The sequence below is a fragment of the Spea bombifrons genome, chromosome 4 (genome assembly GCF_027358695.1).
Source record: "Spea bombifrons isolate aSpeBom1 chromosome 4, aSpeBom1.2.pri, whole genome shotgun sequence".
NCBI classification, from domain to species: Eukaryota; Metazoa; Chordata; class Amphibia; order Anura; family Pelobatidae; genus Spea; species Spea bombifrons.
The window spans coordinates 100,274,361-100,287,315 of record NC_071090.1 but is presented as its reverse complement, the minus strand read 5'-3'; the positions used below and the strand labels follow the sequence as shown (position 1 = coordinate 100,287,315).

General features: G+C 43.8%; 1 protein-coding gene across 1 annotated transcript; it reads right to left on the bottom strand.

Annotated features, from left to right (window-relative positions):
* Nucleotides 1–401: 401 nt before the first annotated feature.
* Nucleotides 402–11,450, bottom strand: BNIP3L (BCL2 interacting protein 3 like). Its single transcript, XM_053465460.1, has 6 exons — nucleotides 11,335–11,450; nucleotides 5,731–5,905; nucleotides 4,974–5,040; nucleotides 3,214–3,317; nucleotides 2,407–2,556; nucleotides 402–988 (listed from the first exon to the last, which is right to left on the bottom strand). Exons 1-6 carry the CDS (start codon nucleotides 11,372–11,374, stop codon nucleotides 940–942), a joined length of 585 nt encoding a protein of 194 aa, XP_053321435.1. The 5' UTR covers nucleotides 11,375–11,450; the 3' UTR covers nucleotides 402–939.
* Between the last annotated feature and the right edge of the window lie 1,505 nt (nucleotides 11,451–12,955).

The window sequence follows — 12,955 nt, the reverse complement described above, 5'->3', positions numbered from 1 at the left end:
CAGTTCTGCTATAGATGGCGATGGGAAAATGCGACAGGAAATTTTAAAGTTCCCGAATGGATTCTAGCCACTGGATTAAAGCATAGGTAATAATTTGAAAGATCAGCTTTTTAAATTTGGGGTTTTTACAATTAAAAAAAAAACCCAAACAGTAAAAATAGCAAAAATGCCAAAGATCTAATTTCTAGGGAAAGAATGGAAATTAAACAAAAGATTCTGACTGCAAATAAATGTTTTCGATGTTGGATGCCTCTAGTTTATGGGTAACTTTCCGTGTCATGGGGACGGTGTACACTATACACAAACTCCTTCTTAAGGGTGCGTTATTTCAGAAGATTAAAAAACAATCTTCCCTAAAATAAAAACTTTACGACTTTTTAGACCAAAGGGTAAAAAGAGAATGTCGCATAACCCTGTATTTATGAATTTTCACTTTCCTATACAGTACTATAATTTATAAACCCCACAAGCGGCTTGCTTAATGCAACTTGGATTTGAAGCTTAGATCTTCTGCTGATCGGGGTAGTTTCGGGCTTCGCAAAAGCAAAAACTTTAAGAGGGGTTTTTAAAAAGTCAGAGGTTTTGTTGTTGCAAAGCTTCACGGCACGAACATGTCCTGGCGCATTCAATTACAGAGCCACAGGCTTCCCATCCAGCATTGCTCCGTTCGGACTCTCCATCCCCAGGACAAGCTGTGCTTTCTGGCTCTCGAGTGAATTGGTAAGAGACGAGTTATCCTCTGTGACGCGGGTTCGTCATGACGGGGATTGGCGCTCTGAACCAACAAGGTGGCCAGACAGGGATCCCGGGGTTGAGAGGAGGGGTGAACAGGAATGGATGATTTGAATCATGCTTAATATGGTGCAAAGTTTCAATGCACAAAACGTGACAGGAACAAACCTTCACAGGATCACAGATTAGACTCCAGATCATGCTCCTTCAGTAGGAACTGGCGGATGAAAGGGTCAGACGTTTGCCGATGTAGATACTGAAATACAAATATCGTGTTACATATTTCCAGGCGCCAAGAGACAAACAGCAGAACAATTCACATACGATGGGTTATGGGAATACAGATTTACATCTTAACACAAATCATAGAGGTGGGGATTTAAAAAAAATAAAATAAAATGTGCCCTTTTTTTATTAATTTACCCTTGCAAATCTTAGGTCTGCCATGGTATCACGGACTGCTTTATGTGGCCACGAGAGGTCCTGCAAGAGCCATCAAACCACTCCGCCAATAGCTCTTGTAAAGGCATTATTCCACGATGCCAACATTTGAACAAGTCATTAAAACCTGTAACAATCGTTTTCTACCCTCCGTTTTTTTAATTAAGCATATATTATTCCTTTTATCTTGGGTTTTTTTTGGGCATTTCACCAATATGTGTTCAACCAAGGTTCCTTTATCCCTTTTTAGTGTATATATTCCTCAAGGACAGACTTAGGGCCTTTTTTATGTGTAACTGAACAAACCATGCATCTCATCACGTGATATAACGGTACAAGCGTGAGGAAAGGGGAAACACATTCTCCCGTGTCACTTCCCTCACACATATACCAAGCCAAATAATAAAAATAACAAAAAGGAAATGTTTTTATGAGAAGCCCTGACCCCGCTCAGCAAATGTAGCATGTGTACGTTATATACTATAGAAGAAAAAAATAGTGAAAAAATATGCATTTCCACAACTAAGCCACCTTCTTTTGTGGCCTTTTGTGAACATAAGTAACCCTTATCATCGGCCTCGGTTTGATTTGGAGACCACTAATGCTCATCTGCCCCCTTTTGTGAGTTTTCTTTTTATTATTACTACTAATTAAACTTATTTATTGTGCAAGGGGGATCTTGACAGGTGGGAGGACACTTATTACGGCACAATGACTGAGCCCTGCATGCCCACGTTAGCTGCCAACATACAGGCATACATTAGTTCGCCTTCTATTAACGACGTGGTAGGTGGCAGCCATATTCAGACAGGGATCAGATTTTTATTTGTACATTTTCTTAAGCTGTTGATCGGTCACTGTTATTCTTGCTTAGAGCAATTCTGGTCTTGACATGTAAACACGTGAGATTCGAAGACCTCACTTATGATCCCCCTGCACCCAAAACCACCACGTTCTTTGAGCCAATTGTTTCTTTAATTCCACAAAACTATTATAAAGGTTCTAAAGCCCACCATTTTAATGATAGCGCAATCTCGGAACCCAAATGTATTAACATCACTGTGGTTCAAACCCTTAGGGTTGAGGGCCTCCTATCAATCACCATGATACACACCTGCATCTTCTACTGCTGTAGAGGACTCAAGGGATGGCGAGGAATGATAAAATACAACATTTGGTTTAATACTTAATATTTCATCAGCAAGGTTTTTACTGAAATAGAGCCACACTCACCCCAGCCCTAGAGCCAGCACATGGGAGATGAACAAAGAAGGAATGAAAACCTTCAGGAACTCTGCTGAGAAAACGCCACCTTTCTTCATGGCCCCGGTCTTCCTCATGCTCAACGATACGGATCGTTTTGGATGGCGGAAATGGAACTCCCTGAGAGGTAAACAGAAGTTTAATGATTCAGTCAGGATCGCTAATACCAAGACGTGTTTACAGCAGAGGCAAAGAAGAGACTCGGAGGTCAAACAGATTAAACACCAGCAATAATCAAAGATTCAGAAATACCTGATATTCACAATCACTACACACATGAGGAGCACGTTTCTAAAGGTGTAGGGATATTAACATTTATAGCCTTCCTGCTTGCTGTAGTATGGGAAATACAGTAAGGAGAAAGTGTTCATATGTCCAGAAGGCAATGTGGTATCCTTAAATATACTAAACGATGGAGTTTCCCGAAAGTTAATACATTGAAGGAAGTAGTTTGGTCTTATACAATGCACGGCTCCATCGTTATTACAACCGCACCATAGTAAGCTTCCACGTAAGCAGTGGTTCACATATATCATGTATGGAGACTATATTACCATACTTCAAACCTTTCCACCCAAAAGCAACCTCTTCACACTGAATCACAGCGTGGGAACAGGGTGCACCATGATTGGACCTTCCCTATAAGCGGTGCCCAGTGTGAGCGACAATCCACATAGTGATAGTGGGAAACTGAGCGAAAATATCATATACTGGTGCCGCATCCTTCACAGAAACACGCTGAATAGGGGTCTCACAGGACACAGCCGGACAACTTACTTGGGTGGGATATTTTCAGGTCTACTTGACCAATCAGACACCCAGTCTGTGCTTTTCTTTAAAACATCCACTTCCTTGTCTCCTTCGGCTGCTTCCTCTTCAGACTGCAAGAAATACACACAGTGCCCTTAGTTAGAGGTTCACAGCCTGGGGTCAGATTAAATAATTACAGAAAGAATTATTGCGCAACAGATAAGGCAGGGATTGCCAAAACATAATAATTCCATGCATCGGGCATCTGAAAGCAGCTGCACCGACGTCATTGACTATACTGTAAACAAGATAAGACATGACTTCAGCGTGCCTGGGGAACACGAGTATACCGATTACCTGGGGACACGCGTTACATCAGAGTTCATAACGGTCACATTTGTACATGCAGCCCAATCGTGGATATTAGCAAGATTAGGAACAATACACTCGATAAATGGCTGCATAATGTTTGAATCTGTGAGCACAATAGAATTTAGATTACACTTCAATATCTGATTATTTCTGATGAGAAGCAGCTTAATAGTGACAAGGAAATATGTTCAGCACCAACAAAGCCCAACTGAATAGAAAGGGGAAAACTCGATGCTCGAAGCCAAGAGCGCTGTCATAAACAAACATTAAAAAAGCTTGTAGGAGAACAAGCCGACATACAGAGCGTTATATTAAATAAAAGAGCTCAGATGGGGATGTTTCATTTTATTATATAGAATGTATAGTATACCAGATTATTCCCTGGGAGTTCAGAACTTTATCTACAGCCACTTGGCACAGACAGCCCATTCTTTCACTTTCACTCTGCCGCTCCAAACCTATCTCCTGCTGTCACGGCTCTACATAGAACCCAGTCTGTCTCTACCGCTTCCATCTAGAATAAGAAGACAATCCCAATACCCCACTGATGATACAGAGGACAGGAGGAGTAGCAAGGGGCAGCATCTCACATGGTATTCCCAGCCCCCAGTCCCTGTATTTGGTTCATGCCCCATGGTGTTTAATTCCAGAGGCGGTCCTTCATTACTGAATGATTTACAGGTATTAACAGAGAGGTGTAACAACAAGATAATGAGCAGCAGACAACAATCAAACCCGTGGCTTCCCAGTATTATACCTAAAGGGTTAACCCCCTTCCTGGTGACTGCTAATCACATGATGAGAGCGTCAGGAGCAGAGCCCGAGGGGCACCGAGCAGGTTCTACCTGTGACAGACAGCCATCCTGTCTCATTAAGTCAGCAGGAATCTTAGAGGCACCCATTTAATTGTCCACTTCCAGCATCGTTTAACCACTAATTGTCCTGATAATTATGAGTCACAAAAAATAAATGACAGAAAAAAAGAAAGCTTGGGGTACAGGTCCCACCAAGTAAATGTGTAAGTGTAAAAATTGCTTCATTTAAAAATGTAAAGAAACTCAGAAAAATTAAGTACATTATGAGATAATATACAACAGATCATACTTTTGAATTTACAAAAAAAAAAAATTGTGTAAAGAAAAAAAATAATGTAATATCGTTTTTATTAAAAACCTTAAAAGCACGCCAATCACAAGTATGAAACAAACACCTCAGGCGCTCCCACGTTCCGTTGGACCTCCATATGCTCCTGCGTGGAAGGGTGTTGACAATGACCAGCAGCCACAGCGCGTTCCAAGATCCAGAATTAGAATCTGGTTTGGTGACATCTGTGAGGTCATCCCGTGGCAGCCGTATGTTTGTACACAGATATATACGTGTGCGCGCTGCGATAAAGGCATTAACACGTAACATACCTGGAAGCTGTCTCTACTCGTGTGCATCTCCACGTCAAACGTGATCTGTCCTTCTTCGGGCGATGGGCTAAAGGACAAGAGAAAACCATTAGCGGATACGTAACCTTTGTGTCCTAAACCCAGTGGTTGTCACGGAGAGATTATAAGCAATAGGACTTACTGGCACACTTATAGAGGTTATTCGGATGTTACACAGACCACACTTTGCTAACCGGAGAGATGACTTTAGGAACCGGTCTGCCTGCCTGGTTTTATTTTTAACTTCCAGGTAGAAATAGATTAGTATATATGAGTACATGCTTAGAAGCAATGAAAACCTGGACTCTCGCATTAGTTCAGCCCAATAGCATGGAGACTTAGAGAAGGACTTCGTAGGAGCAGTTATGATGTGCAATAGGAAAGCTACAGGGGTGAGAATAAAATAGGATGAGGTTTTATGGCTCAATGGGAAGACATATAAGGGGGCCATATGGAGTAACAGGAGTTGTGAGCGGTTATATTGAACTACAGCATGAATCAGAGTTAATGCAGTTGCCATAAAGTATTTAGTAGTTGGTAATTAAGTTTCAAAACAAAGGCACTGAGACCTAGTAGAAACATAGAAAGCCCCAGCACAATCCCAGTAACCCTGGACCTGCTTGCCATTCTACAGACACCGATTAACATCCCAGCAGATGAACCGCTTCACAACCATCTCACTATAGCCACCAACAAGACATTGTAATATCCAGAGTCAGTGGTCGTCCATACTCTCTACCTGTCACACTGGGAGCTGCTCCTGGAACTCGTTTGTCCAGACTCGTGCTGGGCGTCCAGTAGGATCTTCTCCATGTCTCCATTGTGGATGGAGGAGGAGGACGGCACATGTTCCAAGCCTCCATTCCTGTTGCTGTCGTTGTTGTTCCCGTTCATTTGTAACTCCACCCAGGAACCTGTAGGATCAGACGGGCTTTGTTCGTTAGCCATAGCGAAATTAGAAACTGCTAGTGGAGTCTAATCGTGCGATGCAGGCTGCCAGGGGTAGATAACAAGCCAGCCAGGAGCACGCAGACGATGTGATCCTTCTTGTACTAACGCCCAGCTCTGCCATCAAGTGTCCCAAACCCTGTGTATCGTACGTGTTACCTCCTCCCGCCCGCCCGGTGACACGGCTCGAGACAGCCCAGGGGTTACTGGTGACGTGTGATTAACTAAGCCATGGAGGAAGCCGGCAATTACATAATCTATTCATCACACACGCAAAGCATTCCTCCTAGAGCTTCTCGTCAGTTTAGCTTCCAGCAAAGAGGTTACCGAGCCCGAGCGATGTTTGGGAATGATGGTCCCCCCTTTTTGCACCCAGTTAACACTTGAATGACAGGCCGGCCAAGCTTTAACTTCGTTTATATTCAAACTAAAGCAAAATGATAAAAAAAAGGGCCAATTTCTTGCAATTATACATAAAAAAAACACTTCTCCCGTTACATACACCAAAGTTATTAAAAAAAAAAGAAAAAAGAATGAAGCATGTGAATGATGATACAGTGTAACCGGCTCCAAAGAATTATTCATTCGTGTATCTGTACTTGTGCCCAATTAGTGACTCAGGACAAGCCTGTTTTGTACAAAAAACAATAATTTGTCCCTAAATCTAATACAACGAATATTCACTAAAATAAGCTTGCGAGCCGGGCTCTAATGTCTCGGTTTGTCTCAGTCTGTCAATTCTCGTCTTGGAAGAAGTGCTGTGTAAACGGTTGGCGCGATATAAATATAATAATAGTGGAAAGTTAGGTATTAAAGGGACAGTCCAGCCATAGACACCCGCCAGCCAGGGCTTAGTTCAGAGCCCGCTGTGTACGGGTGGAAAATGCATTTACTGATGTGAATGGGGATACTTTCCTGCCCCAGATTAGATGCTTCTAGCAATGTCAGCCCACGGAGGAGGGCAGCTGCAGCTTCTACCTCAGGAGGGTGTTTCAATGATTTTCCATGTTTTGTTTTAGAATACCGTGTTAGTGGAGCTACCCGATAATCCAAAAGGGAAGGGGGCCGACTACAGTGTGTGCTGGGCGACATTTATTCTCTATAGTGACACGGAATGATTCAGTAAATAACTTTAAATAAATAAACACAACCTCCCTAGATCTACATCTTTATCAAATATTTGAAGACCTGATGTGGCTCTAACCATGAAGCTCCTGCGGCCTGATATATATATTAACCCATTTACACACACACACACACACATATATATATATATATATACACATATACACACACACACAGCTTTCTAAGAATACTTACAATAAAATATTTCTTAAACATGGGGGGTTCCATCTGAGGATAAATAGTAACTGCGGACAAAATTTTAATTCAAGGTACATCCAGTAACCCTGATGTTACACAAAAGGACTAACTGTAGCCTAAGAGTTGCCAGGGGACTATGATTCCCATCATGCTCAGTCAGTTGGCAAGGGGTAGCAGTATGTCAGTATGTTGTATTTTTGTACCTTGCCCTGTAGTAATATATTTAATTCTTCCCTTAACAGGACTAATGCTCTAAAATAATAAGTGCTGCTGCGTTTCATTGGACATTGAGCAGCAGTCGTGGCGCATCGGATGTGACATCCCACGTGACGGAGGGGAGCACACAGCCCCGGCGCGCTCATGCGTGTCTTGGGGATCGCACTGGTTTTTAGTACATAGCACAGGTGTGTTATCACGGCCACTCTGCTGTCTCTGGTGTTACATAAAGTTCTGGTCGGCAGGTACATCAAGAAACAGCACAGGGGAAATGAGCAACACGGTCCGCAATGTTAAGAATGCCAAGCCTTTCACTGCGCACAACGCGGCTGCTGCGCAGAAACAAGGAGCTCTGGGCTCACGTTACCAACAATGAAGTCCGTGCAGAACATGCGCCTGCAGAGCACACGACGGGAGGACCTTAAAGGAGCGGTAACGGCTGTTTATATACATTATGAAACGTACTCTCAGTGAGCTTCTGCTGCAGGAAGAGCTTTGCTGGCCCTGTTTAACATATAGTCTCCAAAGTCTCCTTACCTATTAAATTATTCATTATGCAGGGCCAGATGTCCTGAACGGTTATATGTAGCGGGGGGCCATGTATGTCCCGAGCGGTTATATGTAGCCGGGGGCCGTGTATGTCCTGAGCAGTTATATGTAGCGGGGGGCCATGTATGTCCTGAGCGGTTATATGTAGCCGGGGGCCGTGTATGTCCTGAGCAGTTATATGTAGCGGGGGGCCATGTATGTCCTGAGCGATTATATGTAGACGGAGGCCATGTATGTCCTGAGCGGTTATATGTAGCAGGGGGGCCACGTATGTCCTGAGCGGTTATATGTAGCGGGGGGCCGTGTATGTCCTGAGCGGTTATATGTAGCGGGGGGCCATGTATGTCCTGAGCGGTTATATGTAGACGGAGGGTTTATGAAGCCGCTCCTGCTCGTAGCCCCTGTGGCAGAAACATGACTGAGGCGCTTTGTATTTCTCGCTCATTTCTTTTAATCCCCGGTTTGTCCTGAAATCCTCTCTGACAGCAGAGAACGGCAAAGCGGGAGGAGGGAGCTCGCCAGTCACATCGTGCAGCCGCGCACGCACGCCAGGACAAATCCACATAATCCCAATTACCTCCTGAGACACAGTAAGCTACGCGCCTCTCCTCACATCCACACATACAGAGGCTTCTGCTCCATCACCAGACAGACAGACAGACAGACGTACAGATATACAGACAGACACACAGACACACAAATAACGTGCAGACATAACACACGTCCAGCACAACCACAGACAGACAGACAGAGCTGACCCTTTTTTTTCTCTATATGGGATTTGCCCTCATTTCTATCCTGAAACAGCCTATAGCTTCAGGCAACTCAATTAACCCTGCGTGTCCAGTATTAAATACCATGATATTGATATTATACTTGTGTTTAAGCTACCGCAGATACAGGCCTGACGAGCTTCTAAAACTAAATCTACGAGCCGTGGCTAAATAATTTGCATTAATAAACTGCGTGGAACAAAGCGATGACTCTTCCAACCATTCAACAGAAGTCAGGATTCAGAGCTGTTAAGCAGCCAGCATATGTACTTTAATTATTCTTTGTTGTTTTATATAGCGCCATCATATTCCATAGCGCTGTACAATAGGTAGACAGGACATAACAAGTAGTATATATAACATCATGTGAGGAGGGCCCTGCGCAAACCAGCTTCATGTATACTGTATGATAGCGGAGTCCTCCCCTTTACATTACCATGTTTCCTCCTTAAAATGCATGGAGGGGCTCTGCAGAATCTGGCCCCCCGCTAACCAGTGGTATGAAAACAGGCCCACAAGGCAGCCGCAGTCGCTTCAATTTGTGAACGTTTTATGTTAAAGTGCTCGCATTCCGCGTTGGGGGGCCGCATGCTACACCTGATTGTCCCTTTAAACTTAAATGGGCAGCTATGAATACTTCTTTACCAAATCTGACCCGCAGCCCCCCATAAAACACAATACTGATTATCTGCAGATCAGTTGCTTTGGAACTCATTTAAACAGCTTTCATGTTGTAAGAACTCTTTTTAAAGGACTGGTGTCAGAAATAAAAGTTTCTCGGTCAGTACTTCTAGACAGGTTACTGTGGATTTCGGAGTAATGACCGGTATAAATATACAGTCCGTGTAACGCGTGTTCGCAGCACGCAGAGGTTATAGTTCCATATACAGGCGCCTGAAACATGAGGTTCTGCATAAAGGGGAAATACACATAGAGAGCTCAGGGCCGCTGGATGCGCGCTCCCTTCATACACACACAGAAGACCCACGACTATCCCATGTATGTTTAAATTCCCTCACTGTAATAGTCTCTACCATGTCTGACGGGAGGCTGTACCATTTATCTACAACTCTCTTCAGGTTCAGTATGGGCACCTCTTTACTTAAGCTAAAGAGATCATTTAAGATATCAGTTCCTGGCCTGCATTAAAACCAGTGTTACCTGCACGATACCTGATCACAAGCACCCCATACACCTCCTCCTAATACACAGACATCGGGATACCCCATACACCTCCTCCTAATACACAGACATAAACATTTAATATTGTAAGACTCTATAGAGACAATTCCTAAAACGTCAAACGGTACTTTGCATACGGCACCTCGATTCCCTTCAAAGACACAACCAAGTTACAAACAGAAATACCCAGACACAAAACTCTCACCTCCTCCTAACAGTGCCCACGGATTGCAGTAAAGCATTCCTCCTGCCCACCCTTCAAAACAATACGGACCACCCCCCTGCATATAACAAAGGACATTAGGGCCCATCCTCAGACACCGGAGTAGAATTCCTCGGCTCGAATGCCATTTTCTATACATGAAAGCACACAGTCCTCATGTCGCACAGACAGTAAAGTACACGATCCTCTCCCGGGTCCGCTGCCCAGCGATCAACAAGTTCACCATAGTACATTTATTCATGTAGCGCCTGCATATTGCGTAGCGCGGTTACAAGGAGACGGTGAAAACATTTACCAGACAACATTAATGTATCCTAGCCTTGTGAGCTTACAATCTATTAATTTCTACATAAATCAAAGTTCATATTCCCTATCTCTTCAGAGTTATTACCTTAATGTATTTCCATGTTACTAAGGAAACAAGACATTGCGCAAGGTGAAGTTATAGGGGGGTCTATAGTGTGATAACTTTCTATAGGTGGCCCAGATCGAATGTTTTAATGTATTTAAGACTAATTTAACAAAATGCTAATTTGGTATGGTTTAAAACCGTTATTTACCAAGTTATACTAAGTATTTTGCTATACTGTATATATATATATATATATGTTAATAGTAAGGGGAGCGGTAAATACATTATTTCATTCGCCATTATCTTGCTCGCCCCCACTAGACACATGACTCGTCTAAACAGCAATAATATAATACATGGTTCAGGGTGCCCAGCAGGACAGAGACACAGAACAGTTAGCTTTACAACGGAGAAATCCGCGACATTAGGTCTCTGTGCGCTACGGCGACTTATTATGACGTAACCCGTTATATTTCGAATTTATGTCGTTGATAAAAACGGTAATAAAAATATTATTTACATACTTATCACCCAGAGCGCTGCCCCTCAACAAGCCCCACCCACCGCAGTCCGATTGGCCCACACCACTCAATCACTCTTTTGAACCGCCTACAGAAAGCTTACAGTGCAGTGATTGGGTCACAAAACTATCGCCTCAGACAGCACCGCCCCTATGTTGCCCAGACACAGAGGCCAAGCGGGGAAAAATTCGCGGCCGTTAACCGAAAAGCAAGGCAACCATACGAAATGAACGGTAACGCGAACGGTCCGGCTCACCGTGCAACACCGGCTCCTCCCCGTTGTTGTTGTCGGACATGACGGTGAAAGCTTCGGTCTGTCAGGGAGACGGAGCCGCACTGCGTAGCCCCGCCTGTCTGATGTCACGTCGCATCATCACCTGAGACCAGGGGGGAGGGCAAGCGAGCCACGTGACTTAGAGTGAACCTTTTAACTCTTTATGTGCTACTTATGTTTTATAGGACATAGGACCCCAAAGGCTATGTGTGTGAGAAAGTGCCCTGTGTGGGCCTAAGAGAAAAAGTCTTTAGTTGTGGTTGATACCTTTTTTTTTTGGCCACCATGTAAAAATATATGTAGATTTTGGGACCTGGGAGACCTCATATGATGGAAACATTCCATCTGAAGAAGAGACCACTGAGGTCCCCAAAACATATGTAACTTTTTGCACTCTGCTACTGTGGGACCACGTATCATCATGGTACGTGACCCAGCGTGTCACGCAGGGACGGCCTGCTTTGAACGCTCACCTCTAGGACTGGTGAGCAGGGGGGAGACACCAATTCTTCCTTCTCATTGGAACTACTACTCCTTTACTTGCGACACTTTTTTTCTTCCCTGTATGTGCATCATGCATCACATAAAAACACATTTCGCAGTTTTTCCAGTTTCTATGGCAACGACTTCAGCGCATCATAATCATGTCCAGCAAAACAGTACCCGATTAAAGAACTATTGATCAGGGGGTTTGGGCTTCTTATATTACATTACATTCCCCAAAGCGTCTGTAACGGAAACAGTTGACGCGCATGTGGGGCGTGTGAGGGAATCCATAGGTTGTGTTTGCGCCTATACATTTACTCGCTGTCTGTAAAGACTGACAGGAGAGTTGAGTTTTAGTTCCTTCACGTCACTATTCCGGCGAGTTTCTGCGGGAGGAAGAGTTTAATAAGTGAGATTTCCTCAGGCTCGCCCAATGACTTATGCATCATACAGGGCCAGCACAACCCTTCATAACGCATAATGAAGTCAAGGAGTTAAACCACAACTCTCTTTAGTGAATAACCAATCCAGTGTCCTGATCTGCGCATAAGGAAACTGCCGAGTTGGACTTTGGCCTTCTACGTAACTATTACTTAAATCATCAACCATGGCAGACGGTTCTCAAACTACTCTCTAAGGGTTATAACGTAACGCGCCAAGAAGGAGACCAATGGGCAAGCGCCTTCCCCGTCTCCCCAGCTTTAAAAGCGGTGATCGCAGGAAAGCAGCAGGAAGCGATAACGATGCCGCCGTAAACACGCAAGGCAGGCGTGTATCACGCAGCGATTCCATGTTCTGGATCTTAAAATGCAGTCGAGAAACTGACCGACTTCCCTTCATCTGTCTGAAGAAGAGACTGAGGCTTCCATGTATTAAACTTCACTTAGACAAAAGATATCATCGTACCAAATGTGCTCTCACTCTCTAACAATAATTATTAAAGGTTTCCAGACAAGATCTGAACATGAACTTACATGTTTATATTATATATATATTTATAATTTATATATATAGTGCGGTTCCCCCTTTTACCACCAAAACTGCCCTGACCCACCGAAGCATAGACTCCACTAGACCTCTGAAGGTGAGCTGTGGTATCCCACACCAAGAAGTTAGC